This window comes from Acipenser ruthenus, chromosome 2 (genome assembly GCF_902713425.1).
Source record: "Acipenser ruthenus chromosome 2, fAciRut3.2 maternal haplotype, whole genome shotgun sequence".
NCBI lineage: Eukaryota > Metazoa > Chordata > Actinopteri > Acipenseriformes > Acipenseridae > Acipenser > Acipenser ruthenus.
The window spans coordinates 56,090,025-56,114,582 of record NC_081190.1 but is presented as its reverse complement, the minus strand read 5'-3'; the positions used below and the strand labels follow the sequence as shown (position 1 = coordinate 56,114,582).

The 24,558-nt window shown below is 36.1% G+C and overlaps 1 protein-coding gene across 3 annotated transcripts in view; it reads left to right on the top strand.

Annotated features, from left to right (window-relative positions):
- LOC117408787 (ubiquitin carboxyl-terminal hydrolase 46-like) overlaps positions 1-21,825 on the top strand; it is a 28,636-nt gene extending 6,811 nt beyond the window's left edge. For 2 of the 3 annotated variants that reach the window (XM_058997546.1, XM_034014092.3), the window contains 7 exons: positions 251-464; positions 5,888-6,120; positions 7,222-7,298; positions 7,494-7,577; positions 8,652-8,849; positions 12,914-12,992; positions 16,016-21,825. In XM_058997546.1, the coding sequence (XP_058853529.1) occupies positions 251-464; positions 5,888-6,120; positions 7,222-7,298; positions 7,494-7,577; positions 8,652-8,849; positions 12,914-12,992; positions 16,016-16,117 (987 nt within the window). In that variant the 3' untranslated portion in view covers positions 16,118-21,825. The remainder of the gene's footprint in view (positions 1-250; positions 465-5,887; positions 6,121-7,221; positions 7,299-7,493; positions 7,578-8,651; positions 8,850-12,913; positions 12,993-16,015) is intronic. The other variant, XM_058997553.1, reaches the window with a different exon arrangement.
- Positions 21,826-24,558: the final 2,733 nt, after the last annotated feature.

Here is a 24,558-nt window from a genome sequence, read left to right as displayed (position 1 = left end):
ATACAAGTGTGGCCCACCTTCAGCATCAAAATATGTTTGTCTGGGACACAAGCCTGAGATTAGTTAGCATGTATTGGCTGCTTTGTATGAACTCATAGCAAAATAGAAAAGCATCCAATAATATTAGATTCAAACCTATATTTAAAGAGGAGTTGGCTGATTTATTTTTAGTAGAGCGTGACTGACAATATGTTTTGTAATTTTTTTTTTTAATGAATTTATTATTATTTCTTTCTTTTTTCTGTGACAGTTTGGCAACACGTGCTACTGTAACTCGGTGTTGCAGGCGCTGTACTTCTGTCGGCCATTCCGGGAGAATGTCCTGGCATACAAGGCCCAGCAGAAGAAGAAAGAGAACCTGCTCACGTGCCTGGCTGACCTGTTTCACAGCATCACCACGCAGAAGAAGAAGGTCGGGGTGATTCCTCCCAAGAAATTCATTTCCAGGTTACGGAAAGAGAATGGTGAGTGTCGAGCACAACATTTTTACATTTAACAAGTCATTGTTTTTTTAATGAACGAAAGAGAGAAATATTGTGAGGCATATTTATTAAGTATGTCTTATGTCTAGGGTTTAATTGGTCCACCAGAGATACGCGTATTTAAATTAAATACCTTATTTACATAGAGTCAAGGGTTATTAAGTAGTTGTGAACATGTATTTTAAAACATGTAACATATTGCTCAATTTAATACTGTCTTTTGTGCCTTGGGTTTATCAAAAAGCTTGATAGTTTATTGGGAAGTTACATAAAAAAACGTCTGTTTAAAAGGGGTTGTTTTGTTTTGAAGCTTTGATGTTTGCGACTGAAACTATTATATTTTCTTTTTTTCCTTTTCAAAGTATAAACAGAGACTTGTCATAAAACACTCCTGAGCTCACTTTGTCAAATAATATTTTTCTTTATAAAAGAGGTTTGTTTGATAAGAAAGGATTTTTAACTTCAAATGCATTATAAATTGTATACAAGGGATACTACAGAACCATTCTTAAACATCACATGTCATGTACACATACTTAGACATCAAATATCATTTATTTTATTTATTTTGTGTGTCCAATTATTTTGCCCCCAATTTGGAATGTCTTAATCATTTTTCCCCACACTGCTCAGGAGAACTGAAAGTCCAATGGGCATCCTTCGATCCCAGCTTCCTCTTACATCCAGGAACTCGAGAGTAGATGTCAGCGAGCTACCAACTTTTGGAGGACAAAGGCCAACCCTGCAGGTGTCCACTTTTGAGCTCACTAGGCGCCTGACCAACAGGGTTTGCTGTAGCGCGATGAGGAGAAACGGTCCTTGACGGTTTTGCCTCCCTAATCCAGGGGAGCGCCAGCACCAAATCAACACTCCTTTCAGAATCCCTTGTGAAAATCATAATTTATTTAAACAATATTAGTATCCTTCCTTCCTTTATGACTTGGAGGGGTGTGCAGGAGTCTCTTTTGAAGAAATAGAATAGTATTATGAAGAAGAAGAAGAAGAAGAAGAATCATCATCATCATCCTGGAAGTTCGTTGTTCCTTGGTCCAGCCTTTCTTGGCTTTTGAAGAAATAAGTTTAGTGAAGAATCGTTGAAAGGGTTCTTGTAGAAGTTTTGGATTGTCCTTCCTCAGCGAGATTCCTTCAGTAGTCTGAAATTTTAGTGGTAACAAAAGCAGCTTTATCAGGATGCAGAGTTCAAAGCAAGTAGAAGTTAAAAGGTTAGTTATCACTTTCAGCAAGATGAGTCCATTCCATTGGTTACAGGTGTTTGCGTTAATGGGCTATAGCAAGACCCTGCAGCTACCTGCACAAATACCCCATGTCTGCTACAACACACAAACCACGAGCAACAAGAAAGTATTTTTCTCCTTTTTTTTGGCAAAAAAAAAGTTAAACAGGTTCACAAGAAGAGTTGCTGGTAGTTTAATTTATCTTCATCAGTTGCTGTGGCAACATAAACAGGAAAAGAAAATGGTAAACTTTCAACATCCCGTCTGGAGTTTCAAGATGCACACTTACTTTGCGGAAGATGTACTGATTTATTATCAGCAGAAAGTGTGAGGACACATGGCTTTAGCCACAAGATAAACATCTTGTCACATCGCTCATCAGTGAGAGTATTCTGTTCTTTCGAGGGGTTAAAAGTGTCTGTTGTGTTTGAAGCTTTGATGTTTGCGACTGAAACTATTATATTTTCTTTTTTTTCCGTTTCAAAGTATAAACAGAGACTTGTGATAAAACACTCCTGAGCTCACTTTGTCAAATAATATTTTTCTTTATAAAAGAGGTTTGTTTGATAAGAAAGGATTTTTAACTTCAAATGCATTATAAATTGTTTTTCTGTCACAATATACAGGACTATTGGAATTGTTCTCAGTACAGAAGTATGTTGCACTTTCATTTTTATATATACAGTCAACCTCGGTTAACTCGACATTCCACAGGGATGCCATTTAGTGTTGACTTATCCAAGGTGTCGAGTTAACCACGGGTGCACACGAGCCATGGCATGAACATGCATATAAGTAACAGAACTCACACGTTTACAGTATTTAAAAGTTTATTTTTAGTTACATGTCCTTATGAAAATAGTTGAAAGAACTCCAGTGAATTAATCAATTACAGTATACAGTACTGTACAAACCCGGTGTCGTAGGAAATAAGTTGACCGGGAAATAAGTTGATCGCACAAGCGCAGTAAGGCAAAAGTAGACAAAAGTAAGGTGGGGCTACAGTTTGATTAAAGGGGAGGTTCACTGCAAGGCTTTCTATTTTTATCTGGCCGTTTTATTTACTAGACTGTGTATGTTGGTGCGTGTTCGTGCCACTGTCTTTTCGTATGAACTTTAAAATGTGTGATCGACGACTGTACTCGGAGGAGCAAGGTGAGCGCTTCCACCAGGATATACTGGACTTTGAACGCCGCTACCAAGGACAGTATAACGAGAACATGATGGGAGACTACATTTGGGGGCTGATTCGTGAAAGTGATTTACAGTATAATCGTAAATCTCGAAAAACTACTCGCTTCTAAATCTTTTGTAGTCATTTTTGTATTACTTTAGTATAAATACATGTTAATTTGGATTCATATGTTGTTTTTTTCTGACTTTATGTGAACGAAAAGACACAAATTCGCCCGTTTTCTCATTGGAAATAGGTAAATTTCAAAATATCACTGTCCTGGTCACAAAAGCAAAGTTTGTGGGGAATAATAGCCATTTTCTATACTTTTGAGGCATAAGCAATTAGGAAATAACACTTACTACCCAGGAACAAAAAGTTGTGTTACATAGTGTAACCAGTCTCCTGTTCGTTTTCTGTCCTAATTATACAAAGTACTGTATGTGAAAATAAATGAAAGAACAGATATAAAATAATAATACTGTATAAGCAACGTTTTTCAAGTACATCATATGATTGATGTGCACTGTGGCCTAGTTAGTAATCGCAGCATGGAGCTTAATTTTTTCCATGATTTGAAACTCATGCTTTAACTTTTGGACAATCGCTTGCATACCTGCTGTCCATACTGTAGTGCTTCCCAAAACAAAAACACCTCCAGAAATGCAAAATAACCTTAATACATAACATATTTTGCTAGTTAACGTTTGTTACACAAACAGAGATACACAATCAGAAATGTACAATCATACAATTCATTTTAAATTATTTATTTGCTGCTAATATATATTACAGCGATATTCACATTCCCTTATCTAGCGTAATACTGTCGAATATATCCGATCTACATGTTAATGTAAATTATACGTACAAAAGTAATTTTAAATTATGCATTTTTGTTAGGCTAATATATCAGATCTAAAGCAATATTCACATCATCTTATCTAGCAGAATACTGCCGAATAAATCCGATCTACTAATTGATATAAAATACTTACAAAATTAATTTTAAATTATTTATTGTTCATTAATATATCCAATCAACTTATTTCCTGGCTCGATCAACTTATTTCCTAGCCTAGGCTCGTGGTGACGTCACCGACCAGGAAGATAACAGACAGGCACAGTATTGGGGTAAGAACGTTTTCGGTGCTCGTGATATAATAAGTCAAGCAAACAAAAGACGTACAAAAATCCACAAAACAAAAGGCACGATGGCCAAAACAGACAGACCAAAGCAAACACTGAAAATAAAGTATCATGCTGGTCCAAATCCAGCATGAGTTACAATTGCTTATATTTTATCATTTTTAGTTCTTGGTTTTCTTTTGAGTTCCACCTTTTTCAACAACCAACCTCGAGTGAGCGAAAGCTGCTTGTTTTTATATTGTGGCCCAGGGATTAACTGGCTATCAATTAGCTAGTTTATCCCTTGACCACATTCACCATGGGGTTTCTCATACGGGTGGTCAACAGCCAGTTTGTCAATAATCACTTACTGTTGACCATGCATTCTCATGATTTTATCTGGATGTGGCATTTTAACTCCATCCAGGCTGTAAACAATAATAACAATAAAACAGAGTTTAAAATAAACAAAAAACAGTACATTTAAATCATAATAATATAAATAAAGAAAGGGGCGGGGGTAACTTGTCACAGGGCCCCAATTAGTTTTGCAGCCTGGCAGTAATCAATCTTTTGAACTAATTTTGATGAATATGTATGGTTCTGTGACCTTGGTGTAATGTCTAGTTGGACATGGCATTGTTGACTGCTGTCCTGAACAGTGTCAGCTATTGAATGTAAACAACAGAAACAAAGACAATAAATCATAGTAAATTACATAAAAGGAATTAGCCAATGCCCTTTATTAGTTCTAGATTTGGGCTGATTTCATTTTCCACTGTCAGTTTTGGCACAGCTTTGGAGTAATCTAGGACCACACATAAGCATATGTTTTCACCCATGGTGGCCTGGGAACGTCGTGGCATATTTTTGCAAGCATACACAGATTAAGAAAATCATTCTAACTTTTGTTTTATGTTTTGTTTGGATCGGAACAATAAACACGTCAACAAAACCAAATGTTTAAGAAACCCTGTTTTTTATATACAAGATTAACACATAGTTTTGTAGGTAATTAGATAAGTAAAGACAGGTTGAAACACATTCATCTGAACTATTTAAAAATTTAAAGATTAATTTACATTTTTTGAGGTCAACCATAATAAAATTAGTTTGGTGAGGAGCATTGGGTATTATACACTGTTTTTTTTTAATTCTAATGAAGTAAACTTAAAATTAGGACTCGATTGAGTACTACAAACTATCTTGGATGGTTCACCATGACACATGTGTTTAGTAAGCATGCATAGGCACTGTGCCATATCCATAAGAATTACCCTGGTAATTCTGGATGGAATTTAAAATGAGGATAAATAATTTTCAGGTGGAATTTTTTTATTTCTGCTTTCAAATAAATTGGATACCCACAGGGCATGTTTAAAAATAAACATAACAAGATTACAAGGTATCCATTTAATTGTGAAGGTAATCAACATTCGTGTTCAAATGCTTGTCTAATTTTATAGCTTCTTTGCTCTTACTAGTGGGTAAAATCCAGCAGGCATTGTACAAAAAACATTTAAGTCAGTGTAGGCTAACCTTAATCATGAATTAAAAGTAATGTAATCAATATTTGTATTAATATGCATGTTCCAAATTAATTTGGAATGTTTAATCAAATGTATTTATCAAATAAAATTAGTTTTTGTTCAAAATATAGAAAATATGCATCAGCAGGATAATCCACATAGTTTGCTGTAATTGGCTGTGTGCATGCTGCTACACCTGAGTTCTCTCTCCCTTGTTGTTTTAATAGCGTACATAAGTACACAAAATGAGGTATCTCTCTGCCTTTGTCCCTTGTATCATTTCGGAAGGGTTCTTCATTGGTCTCCTAGTCCTAGTCCTCTCGTCTCTCCCTATTGCAGATCTCTTTGATAACTACATGCAGCAGGACGCCCACGAGTTCCTGAACTACCTGCTGAACACGGTGGCAGATATCCTGCAGGAGGAGACGACACAGGAGAAACAAAACGGGAAGCTGAAGAATGGCAGCACCACCAGCGACGCGGAGGAGAGCAACAAGATTGAACCCACCTGGGTGCACGACATCTTTCAGGGGACACTGACCAACGAGACACGGTGCCTGAACTGTGAAACAGTGAGTTCTTTAATAAACCCAGTTCTATGTGATTTACTTGATGCCTTGTACTTCTATTACAGATCTTTGGCACATAAAGGAGAAGTGGCTTGGCCAAGTTCACAACTTAATCTTGGGGCTGAGCACACGCCTTTTAGGGTAGAATTTATGTTTCACTTGATCACTTCACTGGTATGCCAGGAAAAAGTAATGCACCTTCAGAAAATGTACTTGGCAGCTGTATGCAGTAGAAAAGTGTGTGTTATGATTGTCATGACCAATGTATCAAGGTCATAACATCAAAATTAAATTTGAACAACCTTTTTGTGAAAAGAAAATCAAGCTGTTCATGTAATAAAATCAGTCACAAACATGGGGAAAACTTTTGAGTCCTTAAATGCAGAAATGCCAAGGTCAGAACAGCCATGACATCAATTGAGTGAGTCTTGACAACATGAAACTTTTGTTGTTACATGAATAGATTTGCTTTCACTAAAAATAGTGTCCACTTTACAACCACTACTCATTTTTCATATTTACAATACATTATGTCATTCTTTTTACCATGAGGATGCTTGGTTTTTATTGGGGCTCCCAAGTGGCGCATCCAGTAGAGGCATTCCGCTTGGAGTGCAGGATGCGCCCTGTAGCCTGGAGATCGCCGGTTCGAGTCCAGGCTAGACTTCCTGTAGACTGGCCGGGCGCCTGCGGGCTTGCCTTTAAGTTGCCCAGAGCTGCGTGGTCCTCCGACGCTGTAGCTCTGAGGTGGCTGCATGGCGGGCTTGCAGAGTGTAAAGAAGCGGATGGCTGACGGCGCACGTTTCTGAGGACCCGTGTGTCCGTCTTCATGTCTCCCGAGTCAGCATGGCAGCGGTCAGCCAGGTTGAAATAAAAAATAATAATAATTGGGCTTTCCAAAATGGGGAGAAAATGAGAAAAAATAATTGATTTCCAAGCAAAAAAAAACCCACTCTAGTTTCTTCATGCCTGCATTTGACTGTTAAAAGATGTAGAAATGAAATTGGCTTTTATTTTTTATTATTTATTTTTTTCAATCGAAGTCTTAATGTGTTTTTTTCTTTGAGCTGTGTAGTAACAAAATATTGCTGTTGCTCCCTGTAGGTCAGCAGCAAAGATGAGGATTTCCTTGACCTTTCGGTTGATGTGGAGCAGAACACATCAATTACACATTGTCTGAGGTATGAAAAAATGAAACTGGATCTGATTATGCTCTGGCTCCAGCGTGTTATATTTTATTTTCTGTTCTGCTGCAAAGTTGTCAGTCTCTTCTATTGGGGTTTGAAATGATGCAGTGATATCTGTCACCCTCATTTTTTATGTTTGAATGTTACAAGTTTAATTTAAAGTGATCTTTTTTAAAATTCTTTTTACAGGGATTTCAGCAACACAGAAACCCTATGTAGTGAATGCAAGTACTACTGTGAAATGTGTTGCAGTAAGCAGGAAGCACAGAAAAGGTCAGTCTGCACCAGGACAAGAGGACCACTATTGGGAGAAGCTTGACTATAGATTTCTGATGATCCGAGAATGCTGTGCTAAAACAAACTGGGAAATAGTATGGTGGCTATGAGACCTCTCACTTTCAAATATTACAGGCTATGTGATGTTTATTTAAACAATGAACAATTGTCTTTATATTGATGCTGTTAATAATAATTAATGTGAACCTGATGAAGACACGTTGGGTGTCGAAACGCGTTGTTTTTAAACAGATTTTTTTGATGAATATAAATGAGCAGGAGTTAAGTATTGAATCCTTCTGAAGAAAAATGATGAGAGTGTGACTGTGAATGTCCCTACGGAAACTTTTTTGGTAAGACATTAAAACTGAATGTTTGGCTCAGATTTTTTAACTTTGGTATCACCGTAGCAGCTCTACATTTTATATATATATATATATATATATATATATATATATATATATATATATATATATATATATATATATATATATATATATTGTGAGACAGCAGAGAGGGGGTTAATTCCTCCCTATAGGAAAGCAGACTGACTGCTCTCCTTATAAACCCTGCACCTGGCTCTAATTTTCAATAATAGCCAGGTGCAGGTAATGATTAAACAATAAAACAATTAAACAATTAAACAAAACAATTAACACCAATTAAACAATTACACAAAACAAAACCAAAATGTGCCTTACGCACATTTTCCTATAGGGAGGAATTAACCCCCTCCCTGCTGTCTCACAATATATATATATATATATATATATATATATATATATATATATATATATATAAAATCTATATATATCTCTCTCTCAAATGGACAAATACTTTGTCATCTTGAAATGCTATACCAGTGTAGTGGTCAGTTGAGGTTGGAGAAGAAGGAAGAGAGAGAGAGAAGGAAAGAAAATGAATTTGTTCATTTTCATTTTTGTCACATTTTACAAGCAGAAAAACTATCCTGAATTATTTAGATGGTGACTGCTGTAATTTTGTGTTGGTGTGTACTTTTAGTGGAGGCGTTAATCCTGACATGCCGTGTTTGTTTTTGCAATGGTGCAGGATGCGAGTGAAGAAGCTGCCGATGATTCTGGCTCTGCACCTCAAGAGGTTCAAGTACATGGAGCAGCTGCACCGATACACCAAGCTCTCCTACCGCGTGGTGTTTCCTCTGGAGTTACGCCTCTTCAACACTTCAAGCGATGCTGTCAATTTGGATCGCATGTATGATCTAGTAGCTGTTGTTGTCCATTGTGGAAGGTATGCTGTTTTTAGTTGTTGAAAATTTGAAAGCTCACATCGCACTTGCCATATACAGAACAGTTTACCATAAAGTCTGCCACAGCCAAATTCACAAACTAACTTTTCTCATTTGAGTTGAAGTCAAGCTTAAGCCACAAGTGACATTACTTAAATGGAGTCACCTCAGCCCTCGGTACACCACACAATCAGCTATCTGTAATTGAAGTGCATTAGCCAATCTTTGTGGAGAAGCTTGCACAGTGTGTAGCCTGTGCTGCTGTCCCTCACATTCCATGGGAACTTAATTAATGAGCTAGCAAATCATAATGACATCTTAACAAAACTGTCAGTCAATTTTAAAACACTAAACAGCCAACAAATTACTCCCTTTTCAGTTAGATTGTTGCAGACGTTGGCCTTGTTATGTCTTGTAGAAACAGTTTCAGAGCACAAAAGGTAAAAAAAAGGGTAGGGGATGAGGTACTTGTCAGTTGTTTGAGCTAAAGCAGTCCAGAGTAAGAGAGTCTTGAACTTCATATCTTTTTTTTATTTTTTTTATTTTATTTTTAGCAAACTTTTTTTTTTGTATAAAGTTTGTGAGGGTAGGAGTATAGGAGTATTTCTATGTTTCTGTCTACTCAGCAATGCCAATGCCAAGTCCTGAAGTGTAGTCGGGAATGCATTTGGCAGCACGGTATCTGGGTTGAGTTCTGAACACATTAGGAGCAACCACAGCTTTTGCTGTTTAAAAGTTGTTTCCATGTCAGTTTTAACAATATTATAGAACAAATCAAGAATACCTTATATCAGTGGTGGCCAATACACCAAACACCACGATCCACCAGTAAGCTGTGACCAACAATTTAGCGGGATTTAATATAATATTATTTGTTTATTTAGCAGACGCCTTTATCCAAGGCGACTTAGAGACTAGGGTGTGTGAACTATGCATCAGCTGCAGAGTCACTTACAACTACGTCTCACCCGAAAGACGGAGCACAAGGAGATTAAGTGACTTGCTCAGGGTCACACAATGAGTCAGTGGCTGAGGTGGGATTTGAACCGGGGACCTCCTGGTTATAAGCCATTTTCTTTAACCACTGGACCACACAGCCCCCTTAATAGTGTCCAATACGTAAAATAGCAATAATAAAACAAAACAACAAAAACGTAACAAATGTGCAATCAAAGCATTTTTAATATTAAGCAAAGGTAGTTATAAAACAGAAACCTACCAGCATTTTTTATCTGAGTCTTGAAACCTTTAGGCACATGTGTGCCCTAAGTTAAATACTTTAGGCTTGCACTGAAAAATGTAGGGGCACACAAAAATATATATATAATTTTGCTCACATTTATTGTTGAATATCTACAAGTCTTCTTTTTTCTTTCATTTCTTACATTTCTTACACTTTTGCATCAACAAAATTTATAATGCACACATTTTTTTCCAACTTAAATGATTTTTAACTGCCTGGTAGCATCTTCCTCAGAATGTGCTGCTTGCCTGTTCATGGCAGCCTGTTCATGGTAGCGGGATGGTCTGCCTCTCCTCACATTGCGTGTCGTTTTGAAGCACTGTTTTAATATATTTTCACGTTTTGAACTTCTGGTCACTGTTAAAAATGCAGTCTTGCCTGCCATCAGTTCCCCTGCATCCTGACAAAATGTGCAAACATGGATTTTTTTTTTTCTTAACATTGTCAAACTTAAGCCAGGGAAAATCTTTTAGCCACTGTTTCTTGAACTTGTATGTTCTTTTGCTACTTAGAACTGTGAACACGTTGTAACTAACATACCATAAAACTTCAAATAGTTGCCGGGTCTCCAATACGCGCCGGGTCTGCTGGCAAATATTGTAAATAAACGCCGGGTCTCTATTAAACGCCAGGTCTCTGTCATTGCCATTGAAGATGAGGAAGATGAGGAGGAGCTTGAGCGTAATGAACTGCTAATAAGTAACAGTGATGAAAGTGACTCAAGATTAATAAATAATAATAATAGAAAACATAATTTAAAGTAGGCCTACATGTAGTGTATATTTGTTTGATGCAGTTATTACGTTATTAAAAGTTTAGATAATTTTAAGCATGCTTAAAGTAGGCCAGATACAAACCTCTTTGTGTATTTTAACGTGTTCTATTGTATTCGCAATGTACAAGTTTGAGATTAAAAAATAAATTATTTTAATAATGATACTTCTTGCTTTTATTGTTCATTTTTAAAAACATATTAGACGTTTGTATTATTATTAACAATGGTAGATCTAATTACATTTTTAAATACAAATTCGTACTTCTGCTTGTTCATTTTGCATCCAACGTTTTGCATAAACGTATCCTTGTTAACCAGTGCATATAAAAAGAACATAATAATACATTTGCTTTATACTTGAGGGTGTACAATACAATTTAATTTTGTTATAAAACAAAACTTTCATTGCTCATTTCTTGTAAAGACGCTGACATATCTGAATTTTGTTAATCGCGGTTTTATTTTGAAACCTCTTCAATCACGTGAAAGTAAGTTGGTATTTTACTCATCTTGGTTTGACAAGTTTTTCAAACCGTCTGGAAATGACAGCCATCGCACTGATAAATCAGTGAAATTGACGGGTATGGGACACCAATAAACTACATTCCCAAAGTACATTACAATTGAGCTACGAGAGTTTAGATCTGACTGAAGTTTTATACTTTCAGCTGGGGAAAAAAAAAATAGTTTTATTTTTTATATTCCGCTTTTAGCAATTTCTAATCGCACATGTGCGCCTAAATTTAAAATGTACGTTCGCACAAGCATTTTTTAGTCTCATATGGAGAAACTATTGGTATAGTTTCATCTGTGCTACTGGACAACACAAAAGGCTCTCCCCATCAGCCTTAACAAAAACTGTTGTATGCTTATATGTTAGTGCTTGTTCTGATTTGTCCTGAGATCTACCAAAAAATTTTTGCGATCCATGTGTTGGCCACCACTGCCTTTTATATGGCTTCAAAGTCAACATATTTTATTTGTTTCTTTTTTCTTCAGTTTTATACTGAGGCCATCCCAAGGATTCAATACATCTTTAATATGCTCTCATTCAGTTGTCAGTACTAGAACATATATGCTCAGACCTATACCAATCCATATATTAACCTTGACACTTTGTTACAGGGACACTCCATATTATATTTCTTACAATGATACCTGTTAGCACTGCAGTAATTCTAGCAATGAACCATACAATAACCTAACTAATATACATGTATTCACCAAGCAAGTACAATCTTGAAATCATGCTTCCACTTTCTTGTTCATGTCAGATAGACCTTGAATCTTGTGTAGTTATCCTAGCTTTATGACGGGTAAAAAGTAAATAAATTATGAGTCACTTTAAGGGTTTATTTGGATTTAGGAATGTTTTGGCTTTGCTCCAGGATAGATAGAAATCATAGATGAGCAGGTGCTAGGCTGTCTATGAGGGGGAGCGGTGTGGCTCATTTTATACTGGAATAGACACAGAGGCACTTGGGTGGCAAAACGTTTTCTATGGGGCCATACCTGGTATCTTATATATCAGACCCAACAGGCATAATATTTCTAAATAAAATGCTTAATCTGTTGGCCCTGGGTTTCATATGGAATATCCTGGGAAATTGCTAAATTAGTCTTAGTCTTTCTTGCCTAACATACAGCATAGCTCAGCACATTTTTGTTAGTGTTAGTGGACTGTTTGAAGAGAGACTGGATTAACTCATTCATGACAAAAAAAATAAATAAAGTTCATCATTTTTCATCAAATACCTTTAATGGAAATCTGTATTGTCCTTAGCTTGGGTATTATACCATAGAAAACAATATAAAGCAATCCTGTTTTTTTCACAAAAGGACCGATCAAGCCCACTGATCCATAGTGAAAGCCATAGATAATCTAAATGATAGTTTGTTCCAGCCTTGCTTGTTGAGCTACTCCTTGACAAAGCCTGTGTCTTGAAAGGGCAGATGGAATACTGCGCATGTACTCTTAATTGCTGGGAGCACACAATGAATGCATCCACTTTCTCCAGTATCCATTTTTTTCTTCCATTCTTTTGCAGCGGTCCTAACAGAGGGCACTACATTACCATAGTGAAAAGCCATGGGTTTTGGCTGTTGTTTGACGATGACATTGTAGAGGTTAGTATGACGAAGGTGCTGTACCTTGCTATAATTTTCCAAATAGCCTTTGTGGTCTATTCAGTCAATCCAAATGGTGTGAGATCTAAATACTGAAACCCTTTAAATAACTTTAGTATAGGCTACATATTTTTACAGTCTAGAATGCACTATTGTATATTTGATGTTCATAACCTTGGTGCACACATGATCTCTGGCCATGTTCAGATTCACCTCTGTTAAGATCAATTGAATAGACCTCTTTGGGTCATATTTTCAAAGCGTTTAGTCCAGGTTTTAATTCACTCCTAGTTAAAATGTCTGTTTGTTTAAAGCCAAAAGCCAAGTTTTCACAGGGAGTTTATTTCTCATTTTGTAAGTTTTTATATGATTTATTTTCTATTTTTAAAACAGGAGTGTCCACAAAAATTGGTTACTTTGCCCATGTTATATCTGCATGTTGAAAGTGTGATCTGTCTTCATTGCACTCCATTCAGCACATAAGAACTGGCTGTTCTTTTCACTCCAGTTTATACAGAAAAGATACAAAATGTTTAAACAGTCAAACGTATTGTGTACTTTTTATGAGGCATCTTCCTTCTGGATTTAAACCCCCTGTTAAAGGTGCCTGTTTTATTGTATAGTACTGCTTAAACACTTCTTTCTCTTCAACCATGGATACAATCAAAACAGTCTTGCACAATGTCTGTGGCACCCATTAAGTGTCACAACTGAAGCTAGCATGAAGCATTATAATTAGGGCTGTCACTCGATTCAATTTTTTTATCATTTAATTTATGGGCATTAGTTGATTAATCGGTAGATTAATCCGTACACATTTTTAATAAAGGTAACCCTTATAGCGGCTGGCCTGCATAGTAATACTTCTAAATCAATAGAATCTAAAAAAAATAAATAAATAAGCCCAATGGGAATTTGGTCTTTTTTAAAAGCATTATTTTTTCATTTTTTTAATAACTGTAACATATTTTCACAGAACAACTATTCGTTTGGGCCACTGTCAGTCACATACCTGAAAACACAAGACAGCTGAGCTACGTTTACCATTACAGCTACGTACTTGACTTCCTGTACTTCTCCTTTTTAATGTGTCTAGCAAAACCTGAGACACCGAAGAGATTAAGTCATTCTGAATCTTGTTAGAGGTATTCGAGAATACTCTGGCTATTGACAACTGATTGCTTAACATACTGTCATAGAAAGTATCAGAAAGTAATTCCACATAATTACCTCTGTTTGAGGAATTGGTGCCTACTTTGTGCCCTCTGAAGGCCAGTTCTTGCTTGCTCATTGTGATGTATTGTATCCCTACGCTTCTGCTCATCCAGTTGAACATCAATCCAGGTTTGTCCAACAGTTTTGAGTGTAACAGTGGCTCGCAAGTGACTTTGGGAATGCTCATGTTTTTGTGCTAACTTCGATAGACATCCTACATTGCTGTAGCCAGTGCTGTTCCCTATCACCCTTTCTGTACTTAACAAAAGACAGCAGTATTTATTTTTTTAATTGACAACTACCGGTAAGCCACAGATACCTTTTAATAATTTACATTTTGGAAGTGGCGAGTATATCCCTTCCCTTCCTGTGTCGGTTCGGGTATTTGTGGTGTATACCTCCCTTTTTTAACAATCTCCATTTTTTTCTTAGATTAATTTATAACCAAATCGACTACGATGCCTCCATTGTCTGATAAAATGTTATTTGTAAAAAGTGATTAGAAACATTACTTCAACATTTTCAATATAATTCTCAACAACGCTCTATACTCAGCAATATCGCACAAAAGTCAGCTATTCTTACATCGCTTGCCCCAGCATATTTATGTCCCGCCTCTGCTCACTAATGATTGGACAACTACAAAACCAGGGCAGATCTTTTACATTCCCATTGGTTAAACTCACTGAAGACCTTCAGCCGAGGCAGCGAATACCTTCATATATATATAAAAAAAAATCTACACAATTTAAATTGTAATGAATTAATCTGTGATCAACTTTTTCGTTGATTAATCGGTCTGATCGTTTTTTCAGTTTTTATTAATTGTATTTTTCGGCATTTATTTTTAGTTATTTTCGAGTTTTACGTAAATCGTTTTTTTCGGGGCTTTCGTTTTTGATATAATGTATGAAATTAGTGTTTTTGGTTACTTTCCAAAATGCTTGAGGTTTTTTTTTCTGTCAAAATATGTATAGTAACTCGACAGTACTGGCACACTTAAGTTGTACCTTTTTTCCTTGGCTGTCTTCCACAACGAAATCCCTATGGTCACGGGCACATTCTTCTGGGGTTTTTGTGTGTAGGCGTTTTTGTAAATTTTGCCACAATTCTGTTTTAAATCCTCTGTATCTTAACTGTAATACAGCCTTAAATCCTGCTAACAAGCCTCCATCCTGATTGTAATCTCGTTTTAAATCTCACAAGCGTAGTCTCCCAATAGAAATGTAGGAATGTGCTGTCACTCAGTAGTTGGGTGGGTTTAAAGTATTCAGAACCGAGTCAATGATAGATACAAGTCAGGAAGGCGGGACATTGCCCAGCAGCACTGGGAAATTTATTTATTATTATTTTTGTAGTATGTTTTATTTTTTTAATGGGAAAAGGGTAACGTCAACGTGAATTGATTTAAACATTTCCACAGTTTTTTTTTCCGGTGTTTATTGGCTATTCACCGATTTCATTTTTGTTGTATCTGGGGGGGGGGGGGGGGGGTTGGTGGGGTTTTATCAGATAAAAACCGAAAATCAGAAGCCCTAATTATAATACACTAAGAAATATATACATTATACATGTCAACATATATAATTATTCCATGAAATTCAATTATTGTTATGTAATTATTTGATTATAAACTGTATTTAGTTTCCTTATATGTGTGCACTATTTAAACTGAGAATAGCTCCAGAACAGGTTGGCAAGCAAGGAGTAATATATATAGTTGCAAAGCAGGTAACATGTATACTGAACTGACAATAAGAGAATAAGAGCATTGTCTTAATTTTGCCTTTTCTTGTTTGTTTTCACAGAAAATTGACGCCCAGGCTATTGAAGAATTCTATGGTCTAACCTCTGACATTTCCAAAAACTCTGAGTCTGGATACATTTTATTTTACCAATCGAGAGAATAAATTGGAAGATTAGTAGGGTAAATAAGGAAAGTTTGCGGCCCTTCCCAATCCCTATTAAGAGGATATCTTACAATAGTGACAATATTCACTAACCGTAGATGGGCTGCTGCACCAGTGAGTAATCAACGGCACGATACCCATGCTTGATATGATTCTCACATCTGAGGCATTCTTTACATTATCCAGAGCTTTAATCATGCGGTCACTTTATCTTTTCTGAGTTTAGGATCAACGAGAACAGATCAAGTTCATCCAATTTTGTAGGAATCTGTGTTATTAAAAAAATTAAAAGCACTTTATCTTAAGATATATAATGCTTTCAGATCAAAAGTAAACCTAGACTTGCTGAAGAGGACTTGGCAAGCTTGCCCAAAATGTACATAGGTAGTGGTTTTAAAATAATTGGTACTCGGTAACATTTGTCTTGATTTTAGAATTGAATCCTGCCTATAAACCAAATTCAAAACCCCTGCACTAGTACCGGCATCCATTCTAATGAAAAAGAACAGTATTTCATAATGTATTTATATATAACTAATACTAATCAACAAAAGTAAAGACGCATATAGTTATATTATGCTTTATTACGTGAGTAAATAAATACAATTGTATAGAAATAAACTACTACCTTTTAAATGTAGATGCCTAAGTAATTATTTTTGTAATCTCCTAGATATTGAGTGAAAAGCAAATATACCAAAATTGACACAATCAAACTGTAACCTCTACCTGGTGCATTCAATTTGCTGTTCAGTGTGAATACAATATACACAAAATATACTACCAAAAGTAATGGTAAAAAGATCATTGATAGTGTTACTGAAATTTCTGCAGACATTCTGACATTCGAAAAACCAGGGGATTTAACATCCTACAAAGTTTTGCATGTACGATTAGTATATTTAATAATGTAAAAACAATAATATTTGTGCAGATGAGAAATTCAGGGTACTATCCAGGATCTGTTTGACTGCCATGGTTCAATTTTTGTTTTTATAAGGGTTTAATAAATTGGATAATGCAATAAGGAGTAAGCTAGGTATTTGGTATTTTATAGCCCGTGGTTGTAGTCTGAGAAATGTTCCCTTTCAGTTGGGGCCTCCACTTGCTAAGTGTCATTACTCTGGGGTCAATGTTTTTGTTTTCCACAGCAATTCTGTGACTGTTTAATAATCACCCTCCTTGTGTGTGTGTGTAAAATGACTTAAAACTGTGATTATCTCAATTCTTAATGTTGTTGTGTGTGGGTTTTTTTGTTTTACATTTGTCAAAGTTTGGCAATATAATACAGTCCGCACTTGGAAATCCGTTACCCAGATACACGTCAGTCGCATTTTAACGCCCTTGTAAAAAGAATAAAATCAATCCCCATTATATATATATATATATATATATATATATATATATATAATATGTATGTGTGCCATTTTAATGCACATACCCATTACACGCGATTTCCGACTCCATCACCAGTTTTCTGGTACAAAGCCCATCTCTTCAACTCTTCAGTGTTACAGTTTATTTGAATTTCCGTCACAGCCCTCGTTTTTTTTGTTTTGTTTTGTTTTCTCGCATGCCAAATCAGTCTGTCTTTACTGTGCAGTTACACAGCGCTTCTATTGTTGTTCTGAATTAAAATACTACTGTTGAAAATATATAGTACTGTACCAACAAAACCAACTACACTACATCTAAATGCAGGCCTACTTATTTTAAAGCACAGTCCTTTCAGCTATATATTTTTGACATCGCATTTTTTTGGTGTTCCCTGAAAAACGGACAAGTGTTGGAACGGGCCAAAATGAAATAATCAGATATGTGTCCCATTTAACCGTCAGTGAAGTTAAAATTGTATAGGGTTGGATATGTGAGTGCTGACTGTATTCAGTGCTTGTGTGTAATGGGCAAGAGAATTCTGGCCACTAGATAAACAGCATACACACTACACGTTCTACTACATTGAAGATAAACCTTGTTATTCTCATTACAAGACTGACTCCAGTTAACTAGGTGTCGTTGACATTTTTTTAAGTAGCCAGGTGAGTTCTAGTCTGCAATAACAAAGTACACAAACAATAATCAATACATTTTGTGAACAAAGCATTTTTAATTTAGAAATTGTGATTGAAAAAATATATTTTTAGAAAGTAGTTCTCATGTAGGTACTGTTAAAGATCAAATTCTCTGGAAAAATTAAAATCGTAAGATTTCTAGAAAACAGCATTGTCAACAATTAAGATTCAGTTTTTATTGTGTTTATTGGTAGGCATTGGCCTACTTTTTTATTTTTATTTAACTTTCAACAAACAGTTATACAGTGTAATGGGGTAACCTTCAGTAGGAACGGTAATGATTTTACAGTGATGGTCATGTGATGTCAGCAATATATATTTTTTTTTTCACCTCTAAAGCAATAGAATGTCCATTTCCTAATGAAGAAGTGGTTTCATGATAATAGTTATTTTGCAATGCTACAGACCTTTTCTTTAGACCATAGAAATAACAAGCACTGCATGTGTATAATTGGTTTTTAATTTTAATTTTATTATATTTTTAAATCTGCATTTTAATCTGCAAACTTGATACCAATAAGAACACTCCCTCAAAACAAAAACAACTCAAATTGTATTTTGTCCCTATATAGTGGTGCTTATCTGAAAACTGAACAGCTCAGACTATAAACAACTTGGCTAGTTAACGCATGTGGTGAGGTAAAGTAAGCAGCTTAATTAACTACTTGGCAAGTTGGAACAGAAGACCATGTGGGGAAGAGAGTGGTGTGCTTACATCATACTACATGGAGATGCTTTAAAACAGCCTATGGTTTTACTGCGTTCTGTTGTGGTAATGTCATCCCAAGAGTGCAAGCCATTGCTGAAATAAAGTGCCCTCCGTGCCCTCCTGGAAACCTGCCAAGTTTCATTGCTTTACAGTACGGCACATTGAAAGTACTTTTCTCAGTGGAGTTAACAACACCCTGTACTGCGTAAAAGAAGCAAAAAGGCCTCACGCGGGCACAACAGCTCTCAAGCCCATATCCAAAAATACCTGACATACACACATTTTTGAGAGAACACAAAACTATTTCAGCAAACCGTATATATATAATAAATGTTGCATATTTATTTTCTTCAGCGTTCTTGAAGGTCATGTTGTATAGATATTGTTTGAAGGATGTGTTCTGTTTTTATGTATAATTGTAATAGTAATGTTTTAGTTTTGTAAATTTTTGTATTTAATGTTTTTGGATGACCTAGCAATATCATTTGAAATAGTTTGTCTTTCGAAGGTTAAAGAAGCAAGTAAAAGTGTATCCAGGCCTGGGGTTGAGGGACTAGGGACCAGGGACCATTAATGGCTGCAGAAGAGTGGTAAATTGTACCCTTTATTTGTGACACATTACAGAACAGACTGTTAATGGGGGGGAAAACAAAACCATTTTTTAGGTGGGACGACTATGTATTGCATGTAAAGGCTGGCATCTACAACCAAGCTTACTCCTTTCAGCTCTACCCTAACATTCTTTAATGGTAACATGATATGTATGATTAAGATTGGTGTGAGATAAAGGCAAATTAGATACCCTTTGTTAACCTACAGAATGGCCCTGCTATTCAAGTTACATTTGTAAAGGCTGCCCTACAGTAGCCCTAAGTATCTGAAATGCCAAACCACCACTACACCTGTTGCCAGTTTCACTCTTTTAAGGTGCTTGTGGTCCATTAGGAGATGCATAGACTGTGCAAGCATAATTTTTCATAATTTGTTGAGCATGTGCATTTGAAACACTTTGACTGTCTGGTTAAATGCATGCAGGATTCCTGCACATCCTTGTAAATCCAAGCATGCCACAAGCAAATGAGAAAACACCATGATATATTCATTCAAAATGATGGTTATTCATGAGATATAGGGGCCTGTTCACAGTTATACGAAGAATGTTATTTAAAAATCTATTTTGATGTATTTGAATACAGATTTTCATTACACTTTCCTAGGCTGTTGTATCTCATCAACAAAGCCTTTAATTTATTTATTTATTTTTTTTAAACACTGAAAGGTGTTGATAACCTTAAATGGACAAAGGTATTTCTGTACAGGAATAAAGTGGGAACAAAATATGACTAAGCATTGATGAAGTGCTTCATAAATATAATTTATGTAAAGAAAAAAATCTGGATTTATTTCACAAGGTGTTGTGGGAACCCTGTCAGTAACCATTTTTTCCATGTAAATGTTGTAAAAGGTACCACAATTTATTTCCTTTTGATATAGAAACTGAGTGGTGTACTTTCTTATATTGTATTGTGTTAAATAATATTCTGTGAGTGGGCTGGTGCAATTTAAAAATGACAACAATGATGATACAACAAAATAACACAACAAAAAATATACTATCATTTTCACATCATTGTGGGTTACAGTTTTGTTTCAACTTTATTCCCTTTCATCTATATCCATGGTGCTCACTTCTGGTCCCTTCATTCTGACTCGGGTCCTTGTTCCAATAAGGAATTACTGAATTGAACACTAAGGCTGAGTTAAGCAATTGAAGACCCAATTGAAATCACCTTGGACTGCTCAATTCAGTAACAACAGAACAATGTCTTGGACTGGGACAGGCAGAAGACCCACATCTGGGAACCATTGATCTGTACCATGAGATGCTTGTAAAATGATACTGATGAATAATTTTTTTTGAAGACTTATGATGTGTGTATTTTTAGGGGTAATATAGTGTAAACAAATAAATAAATTGAACTGTAAAGAAAAATGAAATGTGCCAAAACCGTAATTTAATGGATTTGTACTGGAAAGAGAAATTAATGCGATTTGTGCATCGGACATCTTGGTGTGAATAGTAACTCAAGGGTGGGAGAAAAATGGTTTCATTACATCTGGTTTTAAGAACTAAACTTCATTGTTGTCATGTCTTAAATGTTTGGGATGTTAATCTGGAGCAAAAAAATATCCTGTAATAGTATTATTTTAATACTTTTCTGGTCTGGTTTTAATCAAAAGGTGTATTTCTACAGATAGAGAAGTGTATTTCTAGGCATTTAATTAAAATCCAGTACCCTTTGTTATTGTTTGGGAACCATGTCATGTTTTGTTTATTTTTAAATTTTTTTTTTTTTTTTTTTATTCTCCTTATATGTAGCAAACCTCACTAGTGAACCTAGACTGATATTGGTTTTCTGTAAGTTTTACTTCAAATGACATGTAAAACCAATGTAGGCATTAGCTGAAACATTTGTGTACATGACTGAGTGGGCCCAAAACTGTAAGTACTTTTAATAAATGTTTTTTAAATGATTATTTTAAAGATCATTTTGATTCATTAGATCAAGCTTACTGTTTTATTAAACCTTTTTTCAACTGTTTTGGAGCGAAGTTAGAAGTTTATTTTCACTTTTAAAGTGCTCTTTAACATAAGGGTATGTTTATAAAACATTCTTTGAAACAGTCCTTGCATTTTGTGAATAAGGCCCAGGAAGTCAATTTCGTTGTATTTTAATTTACACCTAACATGAAGCACTGATGATGAATTGGCATACTTAACTCATGTCTAAGTGTAATCGAAAAGTGAACTTTACTGGAAAAGTAATATGGTTTAATTGTAAAAGATTTAGAGGTTCCTGAGAAATAATTATGGAAACAAATGTTTCTAACTTTTATTTTCTTCAATAAAACCTTTATGATTAAAATATCTTGTTTTGTGCTTACTTGGTGTGTATCCTTGGTTCACCCCATAAATATCTAAAAGTGGATGTACTTTGTATTTCTGGATTGTTAATAAATAACATTCCCGCTGGTGTCTCCTGTTCTTATCCAGCCACCTTTAGATCCTGAAAAAAAAGTTGTCAGGTAATTCCAGGTTAAAAACACAGAATTAAAGATAAATCATTTTCAGCCTTGATGCTTTTAACCCCTGGAGGTCTGGGTTTAGTTTGGTGCTCACAGACCTCCATGGATGTCCATATCACAGCAAATACAAAGTATTTCAGTAAAATGTGACAGTCTTGCTTGGGCCCAGGCTTAAATGGTCAGGATTCAGGTGTATTCTGAAGATTGAGGACTACCCTTATAAACATTAAATAAATATTTATTGATAACACATACATTTGACAATCAGTTTAGCCAATTATTCCACTGTTGTCTTTCCATAATATTCAAAATATATGGAAATTGAAGAAGCATATGTATAATATATCAAGCGCAACTTGTGCTGTTTTTTGTTATTATTATTAGTTTATTTAGCAGAAGCCTTTATCCAAAGCGACTTACAGAGACTAGGGTGTGTGAAGTATGCATCAGCTGCAGAGTCACTTACAACTACATCTAACCTGAAAGACGGAGCACAAGGAGGTTAAATGACTTGCTCAGGGTTACACAATGAGTCAGTGGCTGAGGTGGGATTTAAACCGGGGACCTCCTGGTTGCAAGCCCTTTTTTAACCTCTGGACCACACTGCCTCCTTCTCCATTTGCTAAATAAACTAATAATATATCAAGAGCAACTTGTGCTGTTTTTTGTTTGTCTAAACTCAACTTGTCATGGCTCCCATTTGACTCTTCCTCCCGTTCCACTAGTATTTGCATTCTCATAAGGCAAAACACACTTTTAACTATGGCTTTCAAATACATTATTTAAAAATGTTACAGTTGTATATTATTGCAAAAGGGCAATATTCAGAGAACTTTGTTTAAGTTTGTCCCATTTCATTGAAATTTAAAAAGAAAGCTAATAGTACAGAACTAACAGGACACAACCGCAGGGGGTGTAGGAGCTCAGTTTATTAGCCCTGTACCATTAATTATTATTATTATTTATTTCTTAGCAGAAGCCCTTATCCAGGGTGACTTACAATTGTTACAAGATATCACATTATTTTTACATACAATTACCCATTTATACAGTTGGGTTTTTACTGGAGCAATCTAGGTAAAGTACCTTGCTCAAGGGTACAGCAGCAGTGTCCCCCACCTGGGATTGAACGCACAACCCACCGGTCAAGAGTCCAGAGCCCTAACCACTACTCCACACTGATTTGTGTAAGCTTAGCATTAGGGTACATTTTCTTTTAGAATATGACCCAGTGTCGAACTGGTATGAAATGGTGCTGAATGTGGAATAGAGAAGACATGATGCTCATCTGACTCACTCTACCAGTAAATGGGTTGCACATGGAAAGTGACGTTTGTTTTGTGACTGGAAAAAATGGAATGGGCTGCAAAGTTTAGTGACAAAATCTTGGTGCAAAAAGTACTGCGGTTTTGTATTTTTGATCAATTAAAGTTATTATAAAAGAGGCAATGTGAGGTTCAGTACACAGTGGCTTGGTTTACATGCACTTAAATTGACTCTACAGTCTGATTGTGTGACGTTGTCACGCGAATACATTGTGAAACAACAAAAGGACATCCTTTTGGCAGCACGACTTTAAGCGCAGGGTCAGTTGCTTTCTCATGATAAAAATAGCTGTAAAAACCCATGTAAACTGGCTCTCGAGATTTCATGAGTCAAGATCCCGTTCTGACTTAATCTCACATAATCTCCAGCAGAAAGGCTGTACAACACACACACACACACACACACACAAAATGTACATTTATGGACTACTTTTTTTTTTTTTTTTTTTTTTAATTTTAGTCGTTGCCAATTAGTTTTTATTATTTTCTCCCCAATTTGAAATGCCCAATTATTTTTAGGCTCAGCTCACCGCTACCACCCCTGCGCTGACTCGGGAGGGGCAAAGATGAACACACGCTGTCCTCCGAAGCGTGTGCCGTCAGCCGCCCGCTTCTTTACACTCTGCAGACTCACCGTGCAGCCGCTTCAGAGCTACAGCGTCGGAGGACAACGCAGCTCTGGGCAGCTTACATGCAAGCCAGCAGGCGCCCGGCCAGACTACAGGGGTGGCTGGTGCGCGGTGAGCCGAGGACACCCTGGCCGACCTAACCCTCCCTCCCCCCGGACGACGCTCAGCCAATTGAGCGCCGCCCCCTGGGAGCTCCCGTCCACTGTCGGCTGTGGAATAGCCTGGACTCGAACCGGCGACATCCAGGCTATAGAGCGCATCCTGCACTCTAGCGAGTGCTTTTACTGGATGCACCACTCGGGAGCCCCCATTTATGGACTACTTTAACACTAGAACCGCCATGGTTATACTCATACCTACAACCGCTGACGGCAGTCATTATCACTGTACATTTTAAACATCATCAATATTAAAATAAAAGACAAACCATCGGATACAACAAGTTTTATTCAAGCACATCATATCAAACATCTGCACAGCCAAATGCTGTATTTAAATGAACAATTAAACATAAAAGGGTTTATTTTCTAATTTACCACATATAGGCCTAAAGCACTCCCGGTACTTCAAAAAATTAAAAAGTATAATAAAATAAACATTTCAAAAGAAACTAGTGTGT